Source organism: Cricetulus griseus (genome assembly GCF_003668045.3).
Source record: "Cricetulus griseus strain 17A/GY chromosome 1 unlocalized genomic scaffold, alternate assembly CriGri-PICRH-1.0 chr1_1, whole genome shotgun sequence".
Taxonomy (NCBI): domain Eukaryota; kingdom Metazoa; phylum Chordata; class Mammalia; order Rodentia; family Cricetidae; genus Cricetulus; species Cricetulus griseus.
Window position 1 is genome coordinate 272,110,159 of NW_023276807.1, and position 24,406 is coordinate 272,134,564.

A 24,406-nucleotide genomic window follows, 5' to 3' on the forward strand; every position below is an offset into this window, starting at 1 on the left:
AAGGCCAGGTGGTGAAAATGTAACTCACTTCTCTATCTAGGACATCTGTATTTGTAAACTGCGACGCTAAGGTTTCAGCAGCCTGGGGCCGGGGTGTAGCTCAGTGGTAGAGTGCTTGTCTGGCTTGGATGAGGCCCTAAATTCTACGCCCGGGCATATTATTTAAAACACATACACACACACACACACACACACACACACACACACACACACACACACTAAAATAAGGCGTTTAAATCACGTACATCTGGGCCTAGGCGACTGTGACCGCTCAACTTGGCTCTGAAGACTTCTACCCTGCCCTACACCACCATCCTCTCAAAGCTGCCCCTCTCGGGTGCAAAGTGTAACCGAAGCTGTGCGTGGTTTTAGGAGACTTGAGAAATGAAAACCCAGAGACTCCAGAACTGAGTTTTGATTCCTGGACGGCCATGAGTATCCGGAGACAAGGCCTTCCTTGCCTGCTCACACTCTCAGAGCGAAACATCGATGTGTAAATTAGGCACAGGATCACTGTTTCAGATACTTCCTTGGCCTCAAGCTCTCAGACGGCTGCAAGGGCACAGGCTGGGGCGAGCGAGCGGGGCCTCGCGGAGGGCTTTGAGCAGTGGGTATCACACACAAAGCCTGGCTGCACAGGGCTTCTGGGGGCCAACTATGTTTGCATCCAGCTCCCCACAACATTTTTCATGTGTAAACTCAGAACTAACGGAACGTAGGGACAACTGAGAGCAGAAGGACAGATCGGACAGTAGGAGGGGCTCCTAGGATCCGGGGCGCGGGGCCCGAGGGCACGGCCGCCCCCTGGGGAACCGAGCTTCTCTCTGCTCCCGGAGGCCCGGCCCGCAGAGGGAAGGGTCGTGTGGAGTCCGCAGCCTGCCCCTCTCGGCGCCTTCCCAGGTGGCCCATTGGCTTGGACAGCTCGCTCGCCCCCGGCAGGCTCGCCCACTGGGTTAGGCGCACGCACGAGGAGAACAAAACCAGAAAAACAAACCACACAAACAACGGAAGTCGGAATCTGTTCTGCCTAAGGAAACCCAGGTTTTCCTAACTCGTTTCAGAAGCTCGGCGAGAGTGGGCCTGGGTCACCGAAGTCTCCCCAGAGAGTGGTGAGACGGGAGGAACCTCGCGGGACCAGGTGAGGGACCCGAGCAGAGGACGAGCCCAGGAGGGGCGTGGCCAGAGGACGGGGGCGGGGCGTTGGGAAGAATGGCGGCGCGGCGGGCTAGCCTACAGACGGAGGCGGGGCTCAGGACTGGTGGGCGTGCCCGGCTCTTGCTGGAGGCGGGGCGAGGGCGGGGCGTTGGGAAGAATGGCGGCGCGGCGGGCTAGCCTACAGACGGAGGCGGGGCTCAGAACTGGTGGGCGTGCCCGACTCCTGCTGGAGGCGGGGACGGGGGCGGGGAGGGGGCGGGCGAGGCGGATCCCGTCGGGAAGATGGCGCTGCGCGTGCTGCGGAACGCCGTCCGCGGAGCGGCGGCGCTGCCCAGGCTGTGAGTTCAGGTCCCCGGTCCCCGCCGCGCGGTGAAGGCGGTGGCCAGGGCGATCCCTTGAGCCTGCATGGGCAACTCTAGCCCGCAGCCTCTGTGCCTTCCGCGCTTGACCTCTGCCAAGGTCGCTGCGGCTGCTGCCTCCCCGTGGGAGGGCTGTGCATGGACCCGGTCAATGGGTGCGAACGTTGCTGGATGGGCAGGGCTGCCAGCCGCCGGGACGGAACCGCGCCAGTCTTTCTAGGGACGCTCGCCTACGCACTGGGCGACGGCACACCGATTCCTGTGTGAAGCACAGCGGTCCCCAAACGTTTGGTCTAACCTACCCCCTTACCCGTCTAAAGACGACCGAGGGTCCCGAAGGGCTTTTGCCAAAATTAGTTCACGAAAAAAACCAAAACACTGACATTTTTTAGATGAAAAGAGCATGATGGTTTATTATATATTGAGATTTTCTTTGGTTTAAACGAGAGTCTCTTGTCACCAGCTTTGGAGTAAATATTTGAAAGGAATTCCAGAACTTGGGAAGCAGAAGCAGGAGGTCGCAGGTTCGAGGTTACGCTTGTCTACATAGCAAGTTTGAGGCCAGTAATGCTAGATGGTAAAAAAAAAAATCAGACAGTCACAACCAGGGACCCTCGTGTGTCAAGGAATTCCATCCTGAGAACTGCGGGTGTGACGCTTGCACATCCCCTGGGGGTCTCCCTTGCCACCGTTTGAAGAAGTAGGGTGTCCAGTTTGTGATGGTCAGAGAGCCCACGTGACTGTCTCAAAGTCCCGTGGAGTAATGAAGCCACGGTTCATGGTCCAGCGATTTTTACATCAAGATTCACCTCTGACCCATGGCAGGACCCCACTTTCTCCGTTACTCGTGGCTTTGCACCCTGGCTCAGGGAGTCACTCCTGAAACCAGATGGTCAGCTGAGGTAGTGGTCCCAGGCCTGCCCAGAAGGTTCCTGTCCTGTGTGAGAAAGGGCCAGCCTCAATGGTTTGTTCAACACTGACCATACACAGTCACCACTTCTAATAGGCTTGGGGCTTAGTGTGAATGCTTTTGACTTCACGTTTGCATCTCTACCAAGGGCACTGGGCTTTACTGAGCGCAGTCCGGTCCTAGTGAACCCACTAGAGTAAGTGAAATGCTATGCGCCATGCCTTAATTGCTATGTCTGTTGGACTGAACATCGGCTTTGGACCAATGAGCTACTTCTGGTGGTTCTTCCCTTATTTTTAGAGTATCTGAACCATTGCTGGACAGGCAGGGGCCATTTTAGACCTCCTACCTTGATGTCTCTTCCTGATGCTCCAGCATTTGCCCTATGGACTTCTAGACTGTCTTGTTATCCATGCTGTTGACTGTGGCCATGCTGGATGCACATAAGTTACCCCTTTGAAGGAAGGGAACGTAACTCACTTGATAGAGCCAATAAATATAGCTGGGACTGTGACTACATACACACTACACACACACACACCATGCATACACATTACACACACACACACACATCACACACACACACCATGCATACACATTACACACACACACACACATCACACACACACCATGCATACACACTATACACATACACACATTACCCATACCACACATACCCATCACACATGTCACACACAAAAGCACACAAACACACCACACACCACACAAACACCACATGTACATCACACACACCACAAACACATGTAAGTACACACACATCACATAAGAAGCACACACGCACACAAAATCCATAAAAATTGTTATATAGAAGCTGGACAGTGATGGTGCATGCCTTTAATCCCAGAACTTGGGAGGCAAAGACAGTCAGATCTCTGTGAGTTCAAGGCCCGTCTGGTCTACAGAGCAAGTTCCAGGACAGCCAGGGCTACACAAAGAAACCCTGTCTTGAAAAACAAAAACAAAACAAAACAGTTGTTACATGGAACCATCTGTAACCATTTATCAGGCTACACATGAGTTCTTACGATTTCTCCAGCTCTAATGCATCACTACAGGGACCTGTCTAACCACTTCCCCAGGCTTGTTTGCAAATCGACACTTCTACATTAAGAAACCTGGCTCCTGCTGTCCACTATGCATTCACTTAAACGTTCAGAGCATTTGCTAGAGAGCATTTACTGCGCCATCATATCCATTGGGAAGAAGTTTGTCCACTACAGGACACTTTCCCTCCAGTCTTACTGGGTCTACTTATTTCTGGAATTACTTAGCTCAGCACCTTTTCTTTCGGCAGAGCTCTTTTGTCAATTTGTGTACAGTCAGGGGCTTTTTTTCAGAGTCTGCATTCTTCCCAATGGATGATTTAGTTTTTACGCTTACTTTATTTGTTGTGTGTGTATGTTTATGTGTGGAGGTCAGAGGACAGCTTTCAGGAGTTGATTCTCTTTCTCCATGGTCTCCAGGGATAAAAGTCAGGTCGTCAAGCCCGTGTAAATATATCCCTCATTTGGAATGTCATAGAATTGGAACCATATGCTGTACAGTCTTTTTAGATTGGATTCTTTTACGTGATAATATGCATGTAAAATTCCTTCATATCTGTCATGACTTAGTAACTCATTTCTTTTTACTGCCAAGTCATATTCCATTGTATAGCTATACCACAATTGATTTTTTTCATTGTGCCATTGAAGGATATTTTGGTTGCTTCTAATTTTTGTTGGTTGTGCATAAGCCTTCACTATATATTTGTATACAGGTTTATATATAGACGTAATTACCTAGGAATATGGCTGTTGGATCGTTTGAGGAGATCGTGTTTAGCTATATAAGAAAATGCCATGTTAGCTGCACCTTTTTATGAGTGTATGAGAGTCCTGTTGCTTTACAAACTCACCGTTTGTCTATGTTGGTTAAAGAACACTCAGCTCCTCTAATGGGTGTGTAGTTGTAATATCTTGTTTTCAGTTTGTTTGAACTTGAAATCCCCTCAAACAATGCTATGGTGGTTTGAATGAGAATGGCCCCCATAAGCTCATAGATTTGAATGCTTGGCCCCCAGTTGGTGGAATGGTTCCAGGAAGGTTAGGAAGTGTGGCCTCTTTGGAGAAGGTGGGTCACTGGACTCAGGCTTTTATGCAGTCCAAATGCTGATTTGCCATTTGTGTATATTCTTTGTAAATTGTCCAGCTACTTTGTCGATTTCTGAACTGAGTTGTGTGTGATTTTGTGGTATAATAAGAAATGTGTATTTGGTTTCCACCCCTGTTTCCTGAACAGAGCCCTAAGCCACTGGACTCTTCAGAGTCACTCGAGTGTCTGGGGGCCCTAGCGGGCTTCAGGATGTGGACCTGTTCAGCAAACCCACAGTATGACTGGAGAACCTGAACTTTAAAACATGCCTCTGCTGGCAACTTGACATAGCTAGACTTTTCTGAGAAGAGGGAACCACAATTGTCTCCACAACACTGGCCTGTGGGCATTTCTTAACAATTGATCTGTCTTTTGTGGTGCCACCCTGGGCAGGTGGTCCTGAGTTGTATAAAAAAGCTGTCTGGCTGGCTGGGCAGTGTCGGTGCACGCCTTTAATCCCAGCACTTGGGAGGCAGAGGCAGGTGGATCTCTGTGAGTTTGAGGCCAGCCTGGTCTGCAGAGTTCCAGGACAGCCTCCAAAGCTACACAGAGAAACCCTGTCTCAAAAAAAGAAGAAACAGCCAAACACACACACACACACACACACACACACACACACACACACAGACAGACACACGCACAACACACACAAATACACACACACACAACACACACACATACACACACACAACACACACACAGACTCACACACACAAAACACACACACACAACACACACACAGCCACACACACAACACACACACAACACACACACACAAAACACACACACACAACACACACCACACACACAGACACACACGCGCACACACACTCTCACACACACTCACACTGACACACACACACAGAGACACACACACACACAAAACACACACACACAACACACACAGAGACACACACGCACACACACACACACTCTCACACACACTCACACTGACACACACTCACACACACACACACACACACACACACACACACACACACTCACACACACACACACACACACACAAGAAAGCTGTGTGAACAACCCAGGGCGAGCAAGCCAGCAAGCAGCACTCCTCCATGACCTCTGCCCGGTCCCTCCCCTTCCCTTGGTGATGGAGTGTGTGTGACATGACAGTTGTGAGTGGGAATAGCCCTTTCCTCCCCAAGTTGCTTTATCCCTGCAGTATAAAACCTAACTAAAACACTAACTAAAGCCCAATGGGAAATGTGTCACTCCCAGCCTCTAGGGGAGAGGAGGTGGGAATGAAGATTGAGGTAATCAGTCATGTCTGTGCAAGGATGCTGCCATCAAAATCCAAAAGGCCAGGGTTTGGAGAGCATCCAGATTGCTGAACACATGCAGCGTTCTGGAGGGAGGTGTGCTTAGAGGGGGCATAGAAGAAGCTCCTGCCCCTCCCCCACACCCTGCCCGGTGCATCCTTCCATCTGGCTATTCATCTGGATCCTTTAGAAATGTCTCATAGTAACCAGTTTCCAAGAGTTCTGTCGTAGCAAATGAATCGAATCTAAAGAGCAGAGTCTTAGGAAGCCCTGACTTGTGGTCGGCCAGTCAGAAATGCCAGGCAAGCACCACAGTTTTTGTTTGCATCTGAAGTAGGGGCAGCCGTGAGGGACTGAGCCCTACATATGTGGGATCTGGTGCTCACTCACTCCAGCTGGAAAAGTGTCAGCTGAGCTAAAGGACATCTAGGTGGGTCTGCAGGAGAGTGGATTTGCTGTTTGTTTGTCGGGAGGCTCCCTCTCTGGAAAAATGTCAGCTGAGCTAAAGGACATCTAGGTGGGTCTGCAGGAGAGTGGATTTGCTGTTTGTCGGGAGGCTCCCTCTCTGGAAAAGTGTCAGCTGAGCTAAAGGACATCTAGGTGGGTCTGCAGGAGAGTGGATTTGCTGTTTGTCGGGAGGCTCCCTCTCTCCACCACAAAGTTGAGTGAGCCTGGAGGAGAAGGATACCACTGGGCCAGATCTGTCCTACAGGCTGTTCCCTTGCTGTTGAGTTCTCACGGTGTTGCTGTATCAGCTACAGGTCCTTCATCAGATTTGTGTTTTGGAAGTATTTTCTCCAGACTGTGTTTTTCTCAGCATTCTCTTAAGAATGTATTTCAAAGAGAAAAAAAAAATCTAATTTTAATGATGTCCAGCTTATCATTTGTGGATCTTGAGAGGTCCCCCCTCCCTCGTGCTTTCTTTCGGAAGGTCAACAGTGTTGTGTGTCTGTGACACCTTCACTTGTTCCAGCCAGTTTGTTGAGAACGGTCCCTGCTGCTTCATCCAACATCAGTCGGTAGCATCTGGTAAGTCCTTTCTGGACTGTGTTCCATTATTTGACTATGCTTCTGTCATTTTGCTGACACCACGCTCTCTTTAGACTGTTTTGTCTGGTGGCTCTTCTGGGTCCTTTGCTTTTCTACAGGAACCAGAATTCTTTTGTTAATATAATTGACTAACCTTCTGGGATTTGGTCAGTATTACTTTGAGTCCATATAGTTAAGTTGGAAGAATTAACATGTTAATCATCTTGATTCTTGGGGGCTGGAGAGATGACTCAGGGGTTAAGAGCCACCTGCTGGCTGTTCTTCCAGAGGTCCTGAGTTCAATTTCCAGCAACCACAAAGTGGCTCACAACCATTTATAATGAGATCTGGTACCCTCTTCTGGCATGCAGGCAGAACACTGTATACATAAAAAATAAAAAAAGAATCTAGATCCTTGAGATTGGAGAGATGGCTCAGCAGTTAAGAACAATGGCTGCTGTTGCAGAGGACCTGGGTTCAATTCCTAGCACCCACATGGTGGCTCACAGCCACTACAAAATTCCAGGTAATTTAATGCCCTCCCTGGCCCTGTTGGGTACTGCACACACACGATGCATAGATATACACACAGGCAAAACATTTATACACATAAGGTAAAAATAAGTCACTCTAAAAAATGGGAACAGATGCACGTATGTGTGCATAGACAGTTTTCTGTTTTAGCCATTCCGAGTATAGAGTTTATAGTCATGTTGGTAACGTGCAGCCGTCAGCCCTGCGTTTTCACACCTTTTTCTGTTGGCCACCATCCCTGCTGAGTGATGACAGTCTCGTGTTTCAGGATTTGTCCAATCAGGATGCATTTGTACAGGGTCCACACCTTTGTTTGTGACTTCCTTGAGGCCTTACCACTTGCTGCAGTATACATCAAAACTGTTTTTCATAGGTGGTCATGTGCTGATAAACGTGTTACTATTTACATCTTCATGGATCTAACATTCAAGGAGATACAGAAATGTTACTATGTTACTTGTTGTTCACCACTTTAGAAGCGGTGGGACCCGGGGAGAGTGGGACTGATAAATGAGGCTAACTAAAGTCTCAGGAGACAGACAGCTTTGTTCAGAGCATCAGACAATTTTATACTTTGAGGCTTAAGTGCAGTCACACACACGTTTTTCCATAGTGGCATATAAACGACAATAACCAGTTATAACTGGTAACCTGAAGTAAACTCACTCCTGTTGGCTCACATTCCAGGGACAATTCTGTGTTTTGAAGACACTGAGGTCACGAGACTCTGGTTTTGGAGTTTTCTCACAAGCATTTGGAATTCGCATATGTTCCAACGACTTCTATATATCTGTCATTATTTTTCTCCTCCTGCTGGCATCATTGTGTTAAGAGTGTACGTGTGTTACAGACTCAATAATACGTTGCTGTAATCTATACAAGTTTATGTATTTTATTTTCATTATTTAGTTTTTGAGACAGGGTCTTACTATGTAACTCTGGCTGGCCTGGAAGTCACTACGTAGCCCAGGCTGACCCTGAATTCACAGAGACTAGCCTGCCCTGCCTCCCAAGATTTGTGCATTACCACACCAGGCCAGGAATGTGGGTTTAGCAGATGCAGAGAGAAAACCGAGTATGCTGGGCTCCTTGGGGGGAGAGGCTCTTGCTATGTCTGATGAATTCTATTAAGGGGAAAAGAGTTACTAATTGATTAAAACAAAACCCTTTTGCCGACACCAAAAGCAGCTGTGGTGTGTTTGGCGTAGCTGGCTTGTTTTTCTTACACTTTCCTCTTGTTCTCAACAGGTTAAGTTTGGAATTTTATTAGGTAATAAAGATATTATGGAGGAAATGTTATTTGTGTTTTCATTCAGGCCACTTGGGTATGAATATAAATCCACCGCCTTTCAAGCAGCTTCAATTTATTTCATGTTGCTTTTATAGCTTGCTTGTGGTTTGAATGTGTCCCTCAAAGTCGTGTGTTGGGGATGAGATCCCCAAAGCAACTGTGTTAAGAGTGGAACCTTTAGGAGGTAATTAGGTCATGATGGTTCTGGCCCCATGGATGGATTGATGCTGATATTATGGGACTGTGCTCATGTGTGAGAGTGGCTTTGTTACAAAAGTAGGTCTGGGAGGCTGGGGATGTAGCTCAGTTGGGTTCAATCCCCAACACCACATAAACAGACCATGGTGGTACACATTGTAATATCAGGGCTCTGGAGGAACAGAAGTTCAAGATCACCCTTAGTATACAGCGAGTTCAAGGCCAGCCTGGTTTATGTAAGATGCTGTTTCTAAATATCTAGATAGATAGTGTTAATAGATAGTTAAGCAATACACAAATAAGTAAATGTGAGTTCATCTTCCCCTACCCCCACTCCTTTGTTTTTGTAGCACTTAGGGATCAAACTTAAGATATCAGGTATCCATTGCAGTGAGGGAGGAGCAAAAATATGAACAAAGGAGTCAAGACCATGATGGGGAAACCCACAGAATCAGCTAATATGAGCTAGTGAGAGGTCACTGACTCAGGTCTGACAAATGGGGAATCTGCATAAGACCAAACTAGACTCCCTTAGTATAGGTGACAGTGGTGCAACTGGGACAATGTATGAGGCCACTGGTGGTGGTCCAAGATCTAACACTAATGTACAAACTGACTTAGTGGAGTCCATTCTGTATGGAAAGATACCATGCCCAGCCTAGACACAGGGGTGTGGGGTGGAGAGGTGCCTTGGTGCTGCCTCAAGGAGATGATGGGACAGACTTAGTAGACTTCCTAGGGGAGGCCTTAATCCTCTCCATCGAGCAGATGAGAGGAGGGGGGAGTGGAGGGAGTGACAGGAAAGGAAGGAAGGGAAACTGGGATTGGGATGTAAAAAGTAAATTAATTAAAAAAAGAGAAAAAAGGAAGTCTCTCTCTCTCTCTCTCTCACACACACACACACACACACACACAGAGAGAGAGAGAGAGAGAGAGAGAGAGAGAGAGAGAGAGAGAGGAGAGAAGAGAGAGAGGGGGGAGAGAGAGATCAGGATTCAGGTACAGGAGGCAAGTGCACTGTCACCGGGCACAGCCCCAGCCATCACTCTTGCTGTCATTCCTTCTGCCATGGGATGGCTTAGCAAGAATACTCAATAGATAATGGCTGGTCTTCCTAGCCTCCAGAAATGTGAGGAAAACTATATTTCCCTTCCTTCCTTCCTTCTTCCCTTCCTTTCTTCTTTCTTTCCTTCTTTCTTTCCTTTTTATTTCCTTTCTTCCTTTCCTTCTTTATTTCTTTTTTGTTTTTGACACGAGGTCTCACTGTCTAAGACAGACCTCCAGTTTGTGATCCTCTGGCCTTGGTTTCCTAAGACACCTGCTGTATTACATGCTCATGCCACAATACACATTGATAATGAACTTTTCTGTGAATTACCTACCCTGTGGCATTGGCATAGCAACACAAAATGGATCAAGACCCTTAATAACTTTCTCAAATGATTCAGTTAATAAATGGGCCACAGAGTGAGCTTCCTTCCTTCCTTTTTCTCTTTTTCCCCTCCTACCAGGTTTAGGGAAAATGTTTATTTTTTTAATTTTGTTTTGTTCCTATTTTAGGATATTAACCTAATAATACAGATGTTTTAGTGATGTTCTCTATTGCCCTACATTAACACACACACACAGAGACAGACACACATAGACACAGGCAAACAGACACACATAGACACAGACAGACACACATAGACACAGGCAAAGACATAGACATGTACACTCATGTCTGTGTGTACAGACATGCACAAACACACACAGACACACATACATGACACACATACAGACATGACACAGGAACACATACATACATACACACACATAGACACACACAGACATGCACAAACACACACACAGACACACATATACATACACACACATAGACACAGACACACACATAGACACAGACACAGACACAGACACAGAGACACACACACACACACACACACACACACACACACACACACACACACACACACGCTTTGCTCCTGAGCCACTGCCCCTGCCCATCCTTTGGATTGGTCTTCCTAATTACTGTAGAAAACAGACTATCGTGTATGGCATGTATGTGTATGTATGCATATGACCATAACCATAGCTGTTCATTTAGTCTAGTCACAGTTTTCTTTCTTGGGGAATGCCGGGGTAGATGTCTCTCTCCTCAGCTTTCTTGGGATCCCTGGAGGCAGCTTCTGACATGTGAACTTGTAGATTCAAAGCCTGTGGTCTTTGCAGTCTTTTGGTGCCTGCTGTCAAATCACCCTCTAGAAGGGTCTGCAGGCTGCCTTGTATAGCTTACCTGCTTTCTCTCTCAGATTAGCAGGCCCATACTGGGTGAAATAAGCACAAATGTTTTGTGGGTTACAAAGCTGGCAGTGGTGGCATACAAAGAACCCTGCCCTCTGGCTGTCAGCCTCAGCTGTCACTCTGACCTGCCAGGCAACTACCCAGTCTTATTCTTAGCTAGGCTTTTGAGATCCTCAGAGGTGCCCATTAGCAATAAAGAGCCAAAAGTCAATGTCTCAGTGGTTTTAATTAGCACTTTGCAAGCTGCTGGGAGTGGTTGGTGTCTGCAGGTGGTTGCTGGGAGTGGCTGGTTTCTGCCAGTGGCTGCTGGGAGTGGCTGGTGTCTGCAGGTGGTTGCTGGGAGTGGCTGGTTTCTGCCAGTGGCTGATGGGAGTGGCTGGTGTCTGCAGGTGGTGGATGGGAGTGGCTGATGTCTCCAAGTGGCTGATGGGAGTGGCTGGTTTCTGCAAGTGGCTGCTGGGAGTGGCTGGTGTCTGCAGGTGGTTGCTGGAAGTGGCTGGTTTCTGCAAGTGTCTGCTGGGAGTGGTTGGTGTCTGTAGGTGTCTGCTGGGAGTGGCTGGTGTCTGCAGGTGGTTGCTGGGAGTGGCTGGTATCTGCAAGTGTCTGCGGGGAGTGGTTGGTGTCTGCAAGTGGTTGCTGGGAGTGGCTGGTTTCTGCAAGTGGCTGCTGGGAGTGGCTGGTGTCTGCAGGTGGTTGCTGTCTGAGTGGCTGGTTTCTGCAAGTGGCTGTGTCTGCTGCTGGAAGCTGGTTTCTGGTGGCTGCTGTCTGCAGGTGTCTGCTGGGAGTGTCTGCTGGGAGTGGTTGGTGTCTGCATCTGCTGGGAAGTGGCTGTGTCTGCTGGTGTCTGCAAGTGGTTGCTGGGAGTGGCTGGTCTGCAAGCTGGTTGCTGGGAGTGGCTGGTTTCTGCAGGTGGCTGCTGGGAGTGGCTGTGTCTGTGGTTGCTGGGAGTGGCTGGTGCAGGTGCTGGAAGTGGCTGGTATCTCTGCAAGTGGTGGCTGCTGGGAGTGGTTGGTGTCTGCAGGTGTCTGCTGGGAGTGTTGCTGGTGTGCTGCTGGGAGTGGTGGTGGTGTCTGGTGTCTGCTGCTGGAAGTGGCTGGTTTCTGCAAGTGTCTGCTGGGAGTGGTTGGTGTCTGTAGGTGTCTGCTGGGAGTGGCTGGTGTCTGCAGGTGTTGCTGGGAGTGGCTGGTGTCTGCAGGTGTCTGCGGGGAGTGGTTGGTGTCTGCAAGTGGTTGCTGGGAGTGGCTGGTTTCTGCAAGTGGCTGCTGGGAGTGGCTGGTGTCTGCAGGTGGTTGCTGGAAGTGGCTGGTTTCTGCAAGTGTCTGCTGGGAGTGGTTGGTGTCTGTAGGTGTCTGCTGGGAGTGGCTGGTATCTGCAAGTGTCTGCTGGGAGTGGTTGGTGTCTGCAAGTGGTTGCTGGGAGTGGCTGGTTTCTGCAAGTGGCTGCTGGGAGTGGCTGGTGTTTGCAGGTGGTTGCTGGAAGTGGCTGGTTTCTGCAAGTGGCTGCTGGGAGTGGTTGGTGTCTGCAGGTGTCTGCTGGGAGTGGCTGGTGTCTGCTGGGAGTGGTTGGTGTCTGCAGGTGTCTGCTGGGAGTGGCTGGTGTCTGCTGGGAGTGGCTGTTGTCTGCTGGGAGTGGCTGGTGTCTGCAAGTGGTTGCTGGGAGTGGCTGGTAATCTGCAGGTGTCTTCTGGGAGTGGCTGGTGTCTGCTGGTGTCTGCTGGGAGTGGCTGGTATCTGCAGGTGTCTTCTGGGAGTGGCTGGTGTCTGCTGGTGTCTGCTGGGAGTGGCTGGTGTCTGCAGGTGTCTGCTGGGAGTGGCTGATGTCTGCAGGTGTCTGCTGGGAGTGAGTGGCTGGTGCCTGCAAGTGTCTGCTGGCTGTAGGATGCTTCAGATACTCCTTTACCGAACCTCTAATGCGGGAGATTTTAAATAACAGTAGTCCTTTTCCACTTTGTTATCCCACGGCCCCCTCCCCCATGAGACCCTCATTTAGTTTATTCCTTTTCTAAGAATTACAATTCTTTTGTTTGTTTTTGTTTTTGAGGCAAGGTCTCACAATGTAGCTCTGGCTGGCCTGTACACCAGGCTGGCCTCAAACCTGACAGAGATCCCCTGTCTCCCAAGTGCTGAGATTAAAGTCATATACCTGGCAAATTACAATTCTTACTTATTTGTATGTATCTGTGTGAATGCATGTGTACCAGTGCTGATGGCAGAGTTCAGGTGTAGAGGTCAGAGGTTAGTCCTTTGTGGTCGGTTCTCTATTCCCAACATGTACGTTCTAGGGATTGAACTCGGGCCATGAGACTCGGAGGCAAGTGTGTTTATGTACTGAACACCGTGATGGCTTTTTCTTTTAAATGACATTTCAAAATTTTAGTGTGTATGTGTGTTTATATGTATGTGGTGTGTGTATCTGTGTTTGTGTGTGTCTAAGTGTGTATGTGTGTGTGTGTTTATGTGTATGTGATATGTGTGTGTGTGTGTGTGAGTGTGTGTGTGGTATGTGCATACATGTATGTGTGTGTGTTTGTGGTGTGTGTGTGTGTGTGAGCAGGTGCACCTGAAGGCCTACACTGAAGCCCTTGTGTGGAGATTAGAGGATTCTTGGCAGGAGTTGGCTCTGTCCTTCCCTGTGGGTCAGTGGGACTTTGGACTGAGGTCATCAGGCTTGGCAGAAAATCCCTTTACCTGCTGAGGCGTCTTACATCCCGAGTCACAGTTTAGTTGAGAGTGCATTCCCTACTTACAGTTCTGGTTGAGGCACCAAGCATCTGCAGTCCTATCATGGGGGAAGTGGAAACAGGAGGGTCAGGAGTTGGAGATCAGCCTAACTACAGGGTGAGCGTGAGGCAAGTTTGGGCCCTGTGAGTTTCTATCTCAGAAAATAAACAACAAAATGAAACAGTTCTCTGTTTCTAAAAATGGCCTTTCCCCCCTTTAATATGGGCCCCTCTATAGACCTCTGAAATGTTTTTAAATGTGTGTGGGTCGTTAAAACGTTGTTCCTTTGGGTGGAAAGAATGGGGGCTTGTGTAAAGGCGTGTAAACTTATCTTGTCTTCTTACCCAATCTCACACTGGCCTTTGTGAGAAGGCTGGCTTGCCAACATTAGTTTGGGGTCCAAATTAAAAGTTTAACATAAAAAAAAAAAATGAAGTCCCCCGCCCCCATGTCAAGTGTAGCTCATCCCTGCGACACTGGGGGGCGCTCTAGCAACGGGAGATGGAGGGATCTCTGCAGTCGTGGGCCGCGCCCTGGCAAACGCGCTGCTTTTCTTAAGATAGGGAAGAGCTTTTCTGCTCGGTCTTCAAGACAAATGAAAGACACACGGAGGGGAGGGGAATACGTCTACACTGACCTGTAAATGTCCGCTTAAATCTTAAGCCTTAAAAATTGATAAGAGACTTAAGTCGCTCTGTATTCCACCGGTACCCCTTGACCTGGGCTCTGCCTGCCCCGGGCGGCCCCGCTGTGCCGTGTGCCAGCCTGGGGGCATTTGTCTCCTTAGGTGTCAGCGCAGATGTCACCAATCAGAGAGGTCTTCCCTGACTTCCGTGTGACACAGCCCCGCAGCCCAGCACCCACCTTCTCCCTGTCCCGCCTGGCTTTCCCATCACGTCCTCTCCCACAACTATCAGGTGTTTGTTTCTTGATGGTCTCTGCTTGACCTCCTTCCAGGCCACACATATTCACAGCATCAGGGACGTGGCCTGCTTATTCTGTTGCCTTTAAAGCCCCCCGAGCTTCAAAACCAGGCCTGTATGTAGTCGAGTTGGAATGCTTGCCCGGTGTGCTCAGAGCCGCGGGTTTGATCTCCAGCACTGTGCATGGTGTTGCGTCTCAGTGGAGGCAAGAGAGTTCTCATGCTTAGCTAAATAATGAGTTTGAAGCTAGCCTGGGCTACTTACCCGAGACCCCGGAGAAAGAGGGGGAGATACGGATAAAGGAAAAGAAGAGAGGAAGGACTATTACTGCCCTCAAGTAAGAGAACTTGGGGAATTCAGAAATTTAGAAATACACAATGACCGTTTGAGCTTTGAATTGCTTTGGTCCAGTTGAACTCAATTTGACCAGAGATTGAAAATAATAATAATAACACCAGGGGGTGGTGGCACACGGCTTTAATCCCAGCACTGGGGAGGCCGAGGAAACACTCTGAGTTCAAGGCCAGCCTGGTATACAGAATGAGTTCCAGAACAACCAAGGATATACAGAGATACTCTGTCTCAAAATACCAAAACAAACAAACAAAAAATAAGGTAATAAAAATGCTAGGTACAGCTCCAATCCATAGTCGCAGCTTCTTACGGGAAGATGGGGGTGAGAACAGGAGAAGGGATGTGTACAGAGCGGCAATGGGGACAAAGGAAGAGTGAACTCCAGCCACCACCGCACACCCACGTCCACAAGACAGCATAAATAAGTCTTTAAAAATGTAGTGGGTGGGGCGGTGGGGGCTGGATCTAGGAGGAGGTAGGGGAAGGAGTCGGGATGGATATGATTAAAATACATTAATTGAAATTTTCAAATAATTGATTAAAATATACATGCAAAAAGAAACGGAGGAGGGGGTGGAGCATGACTGAGGAAAGACAGCTGACACTGACCTCTCTCTGGTCTGTACACAAGCATCTACACATACCACACACTAATGTAAAAAACAAAGGAAGGGAAGAAAGAGAGAAAAGAGGCATTGGACTCCTAAATTTTATAATGATCTTCAAAGTTTGGATTTAGGAAAATAGATACGGTTGTTTTATAAGATATTATTATTATCATTATTATTAACCATTATTTGAAAACAGGGTCTCATTATGTAACCGTGGCTATCCTGGAACTATGTAGACCATGCTGGGCTTGAAATCACAAAGATACACCTGCCTCTGCTTCCCAAGGTGCTAAGATTAAAGGTATATACCACCATTCCAGGCAAGATTTTATTTTTTATTTTATTTATTTTTAAACATTTATTTATTATGTATACAGTGTTCTGTCTGCATGTATGCCTGCACACCAGAAGAGCCCACCAAATCTCATTATGGATGGTTGTGAGCCACTATGTGGCTGCTGGGAATTGAACTTAGGACCTCAGGAAGAGCAACCAGTGCTCTTAATCTCTGAGCCATCTCTCCAGCTCCAAGATTTTATTTTTTAAGGTTCATTTATTTGCTGGATATTGTAATGCACACCGTTAATTCCATCACCCAGGAGGGAGAGGCAGGCAGATCTCTGTGAGTTTGAGACCAGTCTGGTCTCCAGAGTGAGTTCCAGGATAGGTTCCAAAGCTACACAGGTTCCAAATCCCTGTCTCAAAGAAGAAAGAAGGAGGAGGAGGAGGAGGAGGAGGAGGAGGAGGGAGGAGGAGGAGGAGGAGGAAGAAGAAGAAGAAGAAGAAGAAGAAGAAGAAGAAGAAGAAGAAGAAGAAGAAGAAGAAGAAGAAGAAGAAATTTATTTTGTATTAGTGTTTTGCTTGGTGTATTTCTATATACCGTGTGCATGCAGTGCCCATGGAGGCCAGAAGAGGGCGCCAGATTCCCTGGAGCTGGAGTTACACAGTTGTGAGTGGCCCAACCAGGGTTTCCGGAATGGACTCTGGGTCCTCTTCAAGTGTTGTTGAGCACCAAAGCCATCTCTCAGTCCTGGATACCTGATTGTTTCTCTCTCCCATTCCCTTTGTCTCTTGTCCTGTCTGCCTCCCTTGCCCTCCTGGTGCTCCCAAGCTGGCCCACAGTGCCCTATCGCCCACACCTGCTCTGGGCCCTGCAGTCACCGGCCCACCAAGAATTCACCGTGGAGTGCTGGTGCTGGACATGGTCGAGGGTCTCAGAGGCAAAGCTGCAGCTGGCCAAGAGAAGATCTTTCGAAGGGCTGCGGTGGGGGTTGCAGTGACACCAGGGTTTGAACCCAGGACCTCACACCTGCCAGTCAAGCACTTAACCAGGGAGCTACACCCAATTAGTCTCACTGACCTCAAACTCCCTAAAGTTGGTGTCTGATCCTGGTGCCCACTGCTCAACCAACCACATACTCATCATGGCACACTCAGCCACCCAGCCACACACTCACCATGGCACACTCAGCCATACAACCACACACTCGTTATGGCACACTCAGCCATACAACCACACATTTGTCATGGCACACTCAGCCATACAACCACACACTCGTCATGGCACACTCAGCCATACAACCACACACTCACCATGGCACACTCAGCCATACAACCACACACTCACCATGGCACACTCAGCCATACAACCACACACTCATCACTGACACACTAAGCCATCCAACCACACACTCACCATGGCACACTCAGCCATCCAACCACACACTCACCATGGCACACTCAGCCATCCAACCACACACTCACCATGGCACACTCAGCCATCCAACCACACACTCACCATGGCACACTCAGCCATCCAGCCACACACTCACCATGGCACACTCAGCCATACAACCACACACTCACCATGGCACACTCAGCCATACAACCACACACTCACCATGGCACACTCAGCCATACAACCACACACTCATCATGGCACACTCAGCCATCCAACCACACACTCGTCATGGCACACTCAGCCACCCAACCACACACTCATCATGGCACACTCAGCCACCCAACCACACATTTGTCATGGCACACTCAGCCATCCAACCACACACTCACCATGGCACACTCAGCCATACAACCACACACTCACCATGGCACACTCAGCCACCCAACCACACACTCGTCATGGCACACTCAGCCACCCAACCACACACTCGTCATGGCACACTCAGCCATACAACCACACACTCACCATGGCACACTCAGCCATCCAACCACACACTCACCATGGCACACTCAGCCATCCAACCACACACTCACCATGGCACACTCAGCCATCCAACCACACACTCACCATGGCACACTCAGCCATACAACCACACACTCATCATGGCTCACTCAGCCACCCAACCACACACTCACCATGGCACACTCAGCCGTCCAACCACACACTCGTCATGGCACACTCGGCCATCCAACCACACACTCACCATGGCACACCAAGCTCTTACGCCTGCTTTGCTCACACTCTTCCTGTCTTTCAGGGCCCATTGCCTCTGCTGCCTTCTCCTGTCTTACTTGGACTTCTCAGGTGGCAGCCGTGTTTCTAGCCTTCGAAGGCCAGCCCTCTTCCGCCACCGCCTCTCACTCCCTCCCCTTTGAGGTGCTTAGGTTATGTGTGACCCTCAACTCCCTTTTCTGCTCACATCTCACCGGCTGCCAGGCTGTTGACTTTCCCTATCCCTTACCAACTCTTTTCCCCACTAAATCAGTTTGTATTTCATATAGTCGATTTCCCCCAATTTTGTGACTCAGAACATCATAAAAATTGTACTCCAGAGGCTGGAAGTCTGATAGGGACTGAGCGGGCTGGACCCTGAGTGTTTACTGGGCCACCAGAATCCTTTGTCTTAGAGCTCCGGGGTCTGTCTTCAAAGCCAGCAAAGGATAGTGAGGGCCACACCAAGTCTCTCACTTTGGCTTCTGCCTCCCTCTTCTGCTTGAGATTGTGTTGGGCCCTTGCGTCATCCAGATTAGTGAATGTCCCTGACTGCAGCTCCACGATTCTCCGCTTTCGCTTTTTCACAAAACCTGAAGTATCAGTGAGTGCTGGGGAGCAGTGCATGGATGTCTTAGAGGAACACCTCTGTCCATCCACCAAGGATCCTGGTTCAAGTTTGACCTGTTAGGTGTGACTGCCTGGTTGGCTGACTCCTTTGCCTTCCTCATGGCCTCCTATGCTACATGGTACCTGTCTGTGCAGGTATCAAAATGATACTTGATCAGATATTAGGAGCTCGCACTGCTCTTACAGAGAACTTGAGTTCAATTCCCAGTACTCATGTATGAGTGACTCACAACCCACCTGTAATTCCAGCTTCAGGGACTCCAACACCTCTACCTTGATGGATACTTGTGGACATTCTAATACACACAGACTTTAAAAAATAAGAAAATAAGGCTGGATGTGGTGGTGCACACCTTTAATCCTAGCATTTGGGAGGCAGAGGCAGAGACAGGTGGAACTCTGAGACTAGCCTTGTCTACATAGTGAGCTCCAGGACAGCCAGGACTACATAGAGAGACCCTGTCTCAGTGGTTAAAAGTACTGGATGTTCTTCCAGAGGGCCTGGATATGATGCCCAGTACCCACATAGTGGCTCACAACCATCTCTAACTCCAGTTCCAGAAAAAGCGATGCCCTCTTCTGGCCTCTGTGAGCACCAGGCACCTGGCATGCCTGTGGTGCACAGACATACATACAGACAAAACACCCATATGGTAAAATAAATAAGCTAATAAACCCTGATAATAAATCAAAGAAATGTTGATACACAGAAGGAAACCAGACACCTACATAAAAGCTCCACCCTTGGGGGAAGTACCTCCCCCTCCCCCCTGCCTCCTCCCTCAGCGTCCCATCTGCTTCACTGGAAATTTTACCTGAGGTATGAATTCTGCACTTTCTTCTTATCCTGGCTCTTCTGTATGCACTGGAGACTCAGGGTTCGCCCCTTCCTACTTGTGCCTAGTACGGTGTCCGGCTCATAAGGGACCCTGATAGAAGAGAGCTCTTGAATGAACACCTCATCGTATGGCCGCAGCAAGCAGAATTCATTACTAATGATTGGTTCCATGTGAGACGCTGGAGAGGCAAACTCTATGTGTATGAGTGTGGGTGTCTGTATGTTTTCCTAGATTATAGATTTGTCTAAACATTCCTGGTAATTTAAGATGTCAAATCTGAAGTTTCTTTTTTGGCTTGAGTTCTTGAACACAGGCCAGGGCTGTTTTCAGATTTCACAGTATCCCTCCTTTTGTCAAAGAGTTTTCCAAAGAGTAAATCAGAGGTCTGTACAGACTGTTGATCTACACGGTTGAGTGATGGGGGCTTTTGGGAGTGTCACATGTGGCACACCCCAGCACCAAGGTGTCCCTGAGGACACGCTGGCCAGTCTGACTCTGTGGCCTAAGGCACCTTCTTGTCACTGTTTCCAGCCTTCCTGTTTCAGAATTTTTTAGGGAGCTCATCTGCTCTTTAAGGCAGGTCCTACTCAGGATCTAGAAGGTGCAGTAACCATGGCTGTGGTGTGAGCTGGCTGTTTCTCAGTGGCAGAGTTCTACCCCAGCACAGAAAACAAAACAAAACCAACAATGGTCTTCTAGTGGAGCAGTGACTTAGCAAGGTGGGAGCAGGGTTCACTTTCATTGTGAAATTACCATTTTTATATGTGTGTTCACACATGCCACCTGAAGACATCACACTCTCAGGTATCATCCTCAGAAAAGCCCACTCCTTTTGAGACAGTCTCTCAGTGGACCGGAGCTCACCAATCATCAGGCTAAAGCCTGCTGGCTAGCAAGCCCCGGAGATCTGCCTGTCTCCAAGTGCGTGTGCCACTACAGATTGTACTTTTACGTAGGCATGGGGGCTCAAACTCAGGTTCTCCTGCTTGCAAGACAAGCACTTTGCAGACTGGCCCCTGGCCCTTGGAATTGTCTTCTCGTAGGTTTGCCTTCTTGATTTCTGGAAGGGGCACAATGGGGAGTGTAGACTGATGACTTTGTCCACCCCTAGTTTTGAATTCCAGCTGTGGCTGCAGAGGAGGCCTGCACTCATGTGGGTGGCGTCACACAACCTGCTGGGCCCATGCTGTGTGTGTGATGTTATTTGGGCTGTAAGCTCATTGAGGACAGGACATCATATTGACACAGCTGTCCCCTCTCAGGACTGGGGTGGGGCTGATGCTGACCAGCCTGGCCTGAACCTAGCCTGGTGGCTGCAGCCTCACTCACACACAGCCAGCCAACCAGAGACTAGCAGGGATTAGCAGCTTTTAGGCTGCACAGACATCTAAGGTGTGAAAACGAGGATCCCAGGCACCAGCCCACGGAAGGCTTTGGGAGATGGAAACTGCTGTTGACGCAGGTGCGTGCTATTAATGGACACCCTGTTTGGGGAGGAATTAGTGAAAATGTTAATATTTCTAGGATTATTGTTAATGAGGGATAAGGGATGTATCTTTCCACCCTCGCAACCATACGGCTTCTTGCTTGATGTGGTTTTCTCTCTCTCAAAAGCAATTTTTAGACTTGTTATTTTTCTACAGACAACACCGTTTTCTTGCAGAGCCCATTGTGGATTTTATTGTGCAGGAAAATGAGAACAGTGTTTACTTCCTAGGACAGCTTGTCACCAAACTCCTCTAGAACACACCAACAGGAAGAGCTATTTTCAGCATGCATGCTCCTGTCTAGCATTCGGTCCCTCATTCATACATTCTTCTAAAAAGGAAGGGAATTGTGCCCCAGGCTCTGGTCACTCTTGAGGTGGCTGCTCAGGTGAAAACAATGAGCCTTTTCTACCAGATACTGGTCTCATGTAAGATGCTTCTGCTCTTTTTGTTTGACTGCTTTCTGACAGGTGGGAAGGAGGGGAGTGTTGGGTGTATGTGTGTGTGTGTGTGTATGTGTGTGTGTGTGTGTGTGTGAATGGGGCATGTGTGAGTGTGTGTGTGAATGTGGGCATGTGTGTGTGTGTGTGTGTGTGTGTGTGTGAATGGGGCATGTGTGTGTGTGTGAATGTGGGCATGTGTGTGTATGTGTGTGTGTGTGTGTGTGTGTGTGTGTGAATGGGGCATGTGTGTGTGTGTGAATGTGGGCATGTGTGTGTATGTGTGTGTGTTTGTGTGTATGTATGTGTGTGTATGTGTGTGTGTGAATGTGTGTGTGAGTGTGTGTGTGAATGTGTGTATGTGTGTGGTATGTGTGTGTATGAGTGTGTGTGTGTGTGTGTGTGTGTGTGTGTGTGTAGGGGGTATATGCACACCACAGCACACACACAGAAGCACAAGGACACCTTTGGGATGAAGAATAAAGGTTGGAGCGTGCGCCAAAAGATGAACTGTAATCCGTGATAGCAAAGTCTCTTTATTCAAGAAAGCACCGAGGCAAAACGCAGGCCAGAGCGAGGTTACAGGAACCCAGCAAGCGCGGCCAGAAAAGGGGCTAGGGTCTCCACGTGCAGTCTTTTAGAAGTTTCCCTTACTTCACCTTGGCTTTCCTTCACCACGCCCTTATGGGCGAGTCCCGGGTCCACCTGGTACCTGTCCCAGGACTATTGGGCGGGGCTAGGGTGTCTCCCTACATTGGGAAGTCAGTTCTTGTTTTGAGACAGGGTCTCTTCTGGATCCTGCCTCTGTCTGCACATTTCTAGCTGGCCCACAGGCTTCCAGTTGATTCTCCTGTCTTTGACTCCCGTCTCACAGTGGGAGCTCTAGGCTTGCAGACAGGCACTAAGGTATTTGGCTTTTTATGTGGGTTCTGGGAATCTGGATTCAAGTGGTTAGTTAAGCTTGCAAAGGCAAAACACGATACTGATTGACCCATCTCCCAACTTCTGAGACATGCTCCTCCACAGTATCCCAGCTGCCAGCCTCAGCTTCAGCCTCCTGAGTGCTGAGATCGCAAGTGTGTTACCCCCCACTCCTGGTTAGCTGCTATCCTTTCAAGTGTGGTGAGGAGCTGGCTTTTCTTTCTGTGTCTGGGTTACCTCACTCAAGATGGTTTCTTCTATTCCATCCATTTGCCTGTGAATTTCAAGATTCCATTGTTTTTTTTCCACCAAGTAGTACTCCATTGTGTAAATATACCACATTTTCTTTATCCATTCTTTGGCTGAGGGGCACACACATGAAAAGACAGATGAATTTTTTTTTTAATTTAAAGAGAGAGAGAGATGAATGCTGTGCTAGCTCATTTTCTTTTCATATAGTCTGGGTTCTTAGACCAGAGAATAGCGCCACCCACAGTGGGCCAGATTTCTCTCTCCATTAACCTGTTAAGATACTCCCTCACAGGCTTACCCAGGGGCCCGTGTCTTTGGTGTTTCCAGATGTCATCAGGTTGACAGTTGAGATGAACATCACACAGGGATAAGCTCAGAGTGCTGTGGGGATGACCCTGAGGGTATCTGGTCCATCCTCGGGGTGACGAGGGAACTGCATTTCCCACAGGAGTTAGGACAGGACATCCTAGAGTATGGGGTGACTAGCACAGAGCAGGCAGGTTGAAGTGACACCCCTGAGCTTCCGAGACCAGCACAAGACTCCTGCCAGGCAACAGAAAGGCATGGAGTGATTCGTCACTTCATCCCATCGGACTGGCTCTCCATTCAGAAGCTGCTTTGTCATTGCTGCAACCGACAAGAAACAACAGATGGGTTCACTGTTTGAGGGGACCACCCATTAGGGCGGGAAAGTGTGTCGACGTGGCTGGTCGTCCTGTTTCTAGTCCAGAAACAATGAGAGGAGGATGTTAGTGCTTAACCGGCTTTCTCCTGGCTACTCAGTAACTGATCCCAGCCCACAGAATGGGTGTTGTCCACCTCAATTAACCTGTCAAGAAGCTGTCATGGATCTTCGAAGAGGTCGTTTCAGGGTGATCTGGGGACCCGTCAAGTTGGCAATAAGTGGTATTTCCACATCATTTCAGTCCTGTGCCTTTCTCTTCCATCTTGCATTCACAAACCTGGGGGTTTGGGGAGTTCCAGCACCTCAAGGCTTGCTGCTCTGGGAAAGCTAAATGAACCGGCCCAACAGTGACTGCACCAGGAGCAGCAGGCTGTTGACTCTAATGAGCTCACTGCACCGAACTGGTTCTCGTCGCTTGCCCCTCTCAGGTGACTTGGGATCTCTGTACACTGCACAACCACAGGCTTAGCTTCCTACATCTGCAGTTGATTTGTTAAGAGACCTTAATTAGAAACTTCAAACAGTTTAAATGTCAATCACCAAAGCAGTGAAGTTCTCGGGTCCCAGTGTTCTGCCGGTGTTGGTCATCAGGACATAATCCCAGGTGGACATAATTCAAGACAGATGACATTCCTGGGCTGCACTTACAAAGGGCTTCTATAAGTGGGGACTAATAAGCTAGCCCCTGTCTTTGCTAGGCCAGAAGGACCATCCAGTTAGGACTTGTGACTTTCTGGTCACGGTTCCGTGGTTGGGCTGATGTTTCTGAATGGCAAAAGGCCCCTGAAGCTGTGCTGTTCGTAAAAAATACATGGAGTACATGGTAAGTGCAATGATCCCTAATTTAACACTAATTGTGGGCTGGGGGTGTGGCTTAG

At 48.8% G+C, this 24,406-nt stretch overlaps 1 protein-coding gene across 1 annotated transcript in view; it reads left to right on the forward strand.

The window, feature by feature from the left end:
• The first annotated feature begins 1,418 nt into the window (after positions 1 to 1,418).
• The window catches only part of Clybl (citramalyl-CoA lyase), a 232,798-nt gene continuing 209,810 nt past the window's right edge, over positions 1,419 to 24,406 (forward strand). The window contains exon 1 of the mRNA XM_027388948.2: positions 1,419 to 1,493. Within this exon, the coding sequence (XP_027244749.1) occupies positions 1,438 to 1,493 (56 nt within the window). The 5' untranslated portion in view covers positions 1,419 to 1,437. The remainder of the gene's footprint in view (positions 1,494 to 24,406) is intronic.